This window comes from Chiroxiphia lanceolata, chromosome 11 (assembly GCF_009829145.1).
Source record: "Chiroxiphia lanceolata isolate bChiLan1 chromosome 11, bChiLan1.pri, whole genome shotgun sequence".
In the NCBI taxonomy this organism is placed as follows: domain Eukaryota; kingdom Metazoa; phylum Chordata; class Aves; order Passeriformes; family Pipridae; genus Chiroxiphia; species Chiroxiphia lanceolata.
In genome coordinates this window covers 14,757,890-14,764,043 of record NC_045647.1, presented here as the reverse complement: position 1 = coordinate 14,764,043, position 6,154 = coordinate 14,757,890, and the positions used below count along the sequence as shown (strand labels likewise).

Here is a 6,154-nt window from a genome sequence, read left to right as displayed (position 1 = left end):
TGCTGCAGCAGAGCAGAGGTGGAGTATCTCACCTGGCCCCTGCAGTGAGCAGTAAAGCTTCCCAGGAGCTTTTGATACTCAGACCAGATGAGAGGCCATCAGTTGAGCTGAATTTGTTGGTCCTGAGCACAAGACTAGAGGAGCAGGAGGAGACTGTGCAGGAGGAAGGGAGGAGCAGTGTTGCTGTGGGAGCATGTGATGGTTTGCAGGCGGTTGGCAAGGTGGTGTTTGCTGGGCTGTTCCATGAGGGATGCCTTGGAGTGCTGCAGCAAGGGCTGGGCTCAAAGTGTAGGCCCTGTGCTGTACCCAGGCTGGAGAGCAGATTGTGCTGCTCCTGGGGGAGAAGTGACAGGGAACAGCAGCGGGCATCTCTACACTCACACTGGGATTTACAGCAGCTGCTGCTGAGCCAAGAGCCTCCACGCTGGGCTGAGCAGGAGGGAGTCCAATTGCTGATGACAGCCCATGTCAGTGAGCACCTGGCTGCATCCCATAATGGCCTACAAAACACCCATGTCACTTTTTTCTCTTTTTTGGACAGTGTTCCTGATTCCTTTTCCTGCAGCAAAGGAGACACAGACCCAGCCATAGGAGTGCCCAGTACCTCTGGTCCTTGTGCTCCCTGCACAGCCACAAACACCCAGAGTGAGCCTCTGGCCAGCCCGATGGTGTCACCTGCCCCACCCTTCCCTCCTTCCTCTCCTGGGTGTTTGTCCTCCCCCCGTGGGTGACTGGGCTGAACAGAGCAGGAAGTTCACAGCTGCAGCGGGGGCTGCCTGGGAGGATTTCATTCGCTGCTCTGCTGACAAGTTTAGTTACTCACTTGCAGTTCCCTTTTTTTGGGGGGTGTTGCAGTTGAACAAAACCGGGGCTTTTCAGTCTTGCAGGACAACAGGGTTGCAATTTGCTGTGGTCACAGTTACAGAGCAGCTCTTCAGGGGCCTGGAGTCAGGCCTGCTCCTCAGAGCCAACTGTGTATCTGTGGATGCACTTCCACCCAGCAGGGACTGTTATCCCAATTTTAAGCTCTTGCTGACCTCCAGCACCATCTGCCTTCGAGGTCTGGCAGCCTGGCTCCCTTTAGGTTCCTGCCATATCTGTCACCTCTGGAAGCCACGTTTTTTCTGGATGAAACCAAGCTGAGGAGACAGACGGCCAGACCTGACCTGGGAAATGAGAGCTTGGCACTTGTGCAGAGTGATCCAGGCTGGCAAGGGGCAGGGGAAAAGCTGGGAGTGCCAGCCCCCTGAGCAGGGGAGGGAGTTCATCGCCTGAACTGGGGAGATGATGTAAGCAGGAGGCCAGAAGGTGTGGTTTTGTGGCCTTTGTGATTCCTCACTGCTGTTAAACAGCAGTTTTCTGACCTTGTAGGACAACCATCACTTGTCACACACCTCAAAAGGTGTCCCTTGAGCCCATCTAGTCCCTCGGGAGCTTCTGGCACTCCTCTGGCTCCAAGTTCAGCTGGCTCCACAGAATGTGTCCAGGCACAGACCATCACTCTGAGCCAACAAGGAAGTTCAGCTCATTCAGTGTTGTCAAACCTCGCTCATCAAAGACAGGAAAGCCCTAACCTACACTTCTCTGAAAAGGGCAGGGCCCCAGCAGTAAACTCTGTACTTCAGATGAACTCCTCAGGTCCAGACAGGACTGAAGGTGCCAGCCTGAACAAGTGTCAAAAGTGGCAGCAGAGATGCCTCTGTGGCCCTGCCCTAGAGGTCACCCCGAAGGGCAATTCCTCTTCTCCAGGAACCCTGGCTTGCTGTGCCCCGGGGGGCAGGTGAGGAGGAATCTGTGCAGACTGTAACCGTCAATTTACTCAAGAAGTCATGTGTCTCTGCTCATCCATCAGCCATTTTTCCAGCTCTGATCTCCCTCAGGACAGTTGTCACGGCTCATGCCATTGCTGCTGCAACACACTGCAGGTCCCCAAAGATGCAAGACAATCGGGCAAGTCCCCAGAACTTGCCACAACCAGGAAGTGGAACTATTCCAGCTCCCAGTTGTGAGGGCAGGTGCCCAGAAGTGGCTTAAAGCAAAACCCCCAGACCCTGCAGTCACCTGGGCACCCAGGCCAGAGACAGAGCATTGTGTGGTGCCCGTTAGTGACAGCTGGCATTTTGTGACAAGACGCTGCTCCCAAGCATGAAAGAGGCAGACAGCACGGGGGGGGGGCCTGAGTGCATCCCCCGTGCGGGGCCCAGGCTGCCTTGGCTGGGGGCCAGGGCTGATAAGCAGCTGTCTGACCTTGGGCTGTTGTGAACGGAGCTCACTTGGCACAGATGCTGGCAGGAGCCTCAGCAGGGGCTCCCTGCTTCCCCCTGGGAGCTGCGCTGGAGCTGAGGCCCTGGCTCTTTGTCCCTGCCAAGCTGTGCTTCCCCACGGTCCCTGCTGGCCCAACCCATGGACATGGCCTCGAGGCCTGACCCCGGACCTGCCTCTTCATGAGGTGCTCTGGAGGAGGGCAGTGTTTCGCAAAGACCCGTGGAGGAGGGGCTGGGCCACGTTGCCTGGTGTGGGCACAGCCTAGTTCACTCAGGGCTGCCTTGAATCCATGGGAAAAAAGAGCAGTCACTCCTGTGTGACTTATGGAAGCAGTAAGGCAAGAAATGGAAAAGTCAAGGATAGGAAAAAGCAACCCCTGGTGTTAGAGAGGGAGCCTCCTCCTTTTTATCTAGTGAGGAGGATATAGCAAGCTGTAGCCCTGTATGTAGGCTTTACCAGCCTCAAAGAAGTGGAAAAACTATAGAAGGATACTAGAAGGGAATTTATGGCCCCTCTTGGACACAAACTGAAGGTGTTCCTCTCCCTGAAGCCACTCTCAGTAGCAGCAGTGCCCTCGGAGGATGCTGCAGCCCTGGTGCTGCGCTGTCACCACAAAGGCTGGAGCTCCTGGGATCACAGAATCACAGAATCAGCTAGGTTGGAAAAGACCTCTGAAATCATCAAGTCCAACCTTTCACTTAACACCACCTTGCTTGCTAGACCACGGCACTAAGTGCCACATCCAGTCTCTTCTTAAATATCTCCAGGGACGGTGAATCCACCACCTCCCTGGGCAGCCCATTCCAACGTTTTGACCACTCTCCCTGACCAATTTGCGTTTTGCTGCTTTTCCACAGAGTTCCCGAGGAGCTGCGACACTTCCCTGTGGATTCTACATCCACTACCCGTGGACGTAACAAACCACCCCGCTCCGTGCCTTCCACCGCTCAGAGACCCACCCCAGCCTTTCAGAGCCGACACGCCTGGCCCGATTCTCCTTGGGACTCCTCCATCGGGCGCCGATGCCGCGGGCCCGGGGCAGGGCTCAGCAGGGCCGTGCCGGCACTTCAGGGCGGTGGCGGAGGCGGGTCCCGGCGGCTCGGGGAGGTACCGGAGGCGGGTCCCGGCGGCTCGGGGTGGTACCGGAGGCAGGTCCCTCGGGGGGGTATCGGAGGCGGCTCGGGGCGGATCGAGCGCGGCGGCGGCGGGGGCTCAGTGCGGACCATGGCGGCGGCGGGCGCGGGCGGGCGAGCAGCGGGGCTGGCGGCGGGGCTGGCGGGGCTGGTGGCGCGGCCGCTCGGCGCGGCGGAGCCGCTGTCGCTGGGCTCGCTGCGGGGGAAGGTGCTGCTGGTGGTGAACGTGGCGTCGCTCTGAGGCACGACCACCCGCGACTTCCTGCAGCTCAACGAGCTGCAGCAGCGCTACGGGCCCCGCGGGCTCCAGGTGCTCGGCTTCCCCTGCAACCAGTTCGGCCACCAGGTAGGGCGGGAGCGGGGCCGGGGAGCGGGGCCGGGGAGCGGGGCCGGGGAGCGGGGCCGGGGAGCGGGGCCGGGGAGCGGGGAGGAGCCGCTCGCCCCATGCGGGCTCTCACGGGCTTTGCGCGGGGCGGGCTCGTTTTTGTCTCCCCAGGAAAATGGCACCAACGATGAGATCCTGCCCATGCTGGAGCACGTTCGTCCTGGCAACGGGTTCAAGCCCAATTTCCTCATGTTCGAGAAGTGCGAGGTGAACGGGAAGGACGCGCACCCGCTCTTCACGTTCCTGAAAGAGGCGCTGCCCTTCCCGCACGACGACCCCTCCTCGCTGATGACCAACCCGCAGTACATCATCTGGTCCCCGGTCTGCCGCAACGACATCGCCTGGAACTTCGAGAAGTTCCTCATCGGCCCCGACGGGGTGCCCTTCAAACGCTACAGCCGGCGTTTCGAAACCATCAAGATCCAGGACGACATCGAGTTGCTTCTGCAGAAGGCTCCCTAGAAAGTCCTCTGCGCGTTCCCCTCACTCCCTGCTCCCCTCGCTGTGCACCTGCTTGTTTTTCTCGCAGGGAGCTGCTGCTCTGGCAGAAATCCCAATGTCTCGTGCAGGTTTTGCTTATGATGGTGCATCTTCCAAATCCTTGAAGTGTACTTGATGTTTTCAGAAGTTGCACGGGAATGTTTGGGAAGCTAAGCCAGGGCAAGCAGCTATGAATCTCAGTACCTTACTGTGATTCTCTGAATAAAAAAATGTGTACTTTCTTTAAGGCTGTGGCTTGATAAATCTGGGTGAATTGGGTGAAACGTGGTGGGTGCTTTAGCTGTTCATCAGCCTGCGTGGGTGCTCACAGACTCAGAGCACTCGAGTGTGGTGGTGCAGTCAGGCCGAGGGCAGCGTGATGGGCAAGCAACCTTCATGAACTCTGCAAGCTGTGAACCAGAGTCTGCCCCACATGTAGCGAGCCTGGCAGAGCGGGAGGGTGGCATGGAACAGACAGACCTCACCCCACTGCTTACTGGACCTCCCTCAGGACTTACCTGCAGAGGGAACATGCTGGCACATGGCCAGGAGGTGATTTTACACTGACAAGTTCCCAGCGTAGCTACCAGCAACAGGCTGCAACACGTTGATAACTGTTGGGACAGGGAGATGAGTGATCCTGCAGCCTGGGCTGGGGTAAGAAGAGCCTGTTGGCCAAGGTCCATCTTGTTATCTGCCCTCTGTTAGCGGGGGCACCTAGAACAGGAGCAGCACCTGCTGTTGTTGCTGCACCTCCCCTTGTCCCAGAGCCACTGCACCCTCACTGCCTTAGTGTCTCCTGGCTCTGTGGCCTTTTGCACTGCTGGTAGCCCAACATGGATCCCTACATACTAGCTCAGTCTTACATGAAACCTGAATCCCCTTTGTGTATCCCCAACACCTTGCAGTGCAGGAATCACACAAATAACCAGTTCTGTCCTGTTCCCAGTACAATACCAGCCCATTCAGCCACTTCTCCCATGGAACTGTGCCTTGCTTTGGAGTGTCCTTGTTGCCCTTTGGGCATGGGAAGTGCATGTGACACTCCAAGTGCAGGTCTGTCAGGGTTCATGAAATATTTTTTCTTTTTTACTCCTTCCCTAACAGTTTTTTGACTCCTGGCAACCATGCAGCTGACAAGTATTTCATGGAGTTGCTACAATTGGACTCGATAATCTTAGAGGTATTTTCCAACCTTAATGATTCTATGATTCAATAATAATTCTGACATGTTGTCCCTGCACAGTAATCCTGGTTTTATAGGCTGCTGCTGAATGGCTGGAATTAGGATTGGTTTTCCCTGAAAAACTGTGAGCCTGTGCCAAATTTTACCCGCTGTCCTTCTGCCCAGTGGCTCAGGTCCTTCTGCAGGGACATTTTCACTCCTTAAATGGCTCTGTGAGCACATTTTCATTACAAGCCACTCCTCACAAGGCCTCATAGCACTGATTATAAACTTGGTGTGGGACTGAGGAGTCCTAACCCAGACTAGAAACTTGGGCTCTCAAAGGGAAGATGTAACACTTTCAAGCATTAGTTTTCATAATAAAAACATTTGAGATTTGAGGGTTTGGTTTTTTTTTTTTCCTGTTTGTAGCTTCTCACTTCACAAATTCCCCAGCTGCTTTGTTACTGTACCTACATCCAAGGCTCTCTCAAGGCTGAGGAGAGGCTGGGGCAGATCCTCCAGTTGGCACCACTCTGTAGCCCTGAGTCATTGAGCTTTGAATTCAGATTGCACAATCCTCACTGGGCTATTTCTTAACTCCCAGCGCAGCTTCGTAGAAAACAACAGGATGTTTTCAGCAGCTATTTCAACTTTGGAGCAGATGATATATGGTTTAGGGGATTATTTTTTCAGTTAAGTCTACTTCCCTCATTAATGCAGGAT

At 55.8% G+C, this 6,154-nt stretch overlaps 1 protein-coding gene across 1 annotated transcript; it reads left to right on the top strand.

The window, feature by feature from the left end:
* The first annotated feature begins 3,489 nt into the window (after positions 1-3,489).
* Positions 3,490-4,510, top strand: GPX1 (glutathione peroxidase 1). The gene is made up of 2 exons (XM_032698973.1): positions 3,490-3,744; positions 3,895-4,510. The coding sequence occupies exons 1-2, from the start codon at positions 3,490-3,492 to the stop codon at positions 4,243-4,245; spliced, it is 606 nt and encodes a 201-aa protein (XP_032554864.1). The 3' UTR covers positions 4,246-4,510.
* The last annotated feature ends 1,644 nt before the right edge of the window (positions 4,511-6,154 follow it).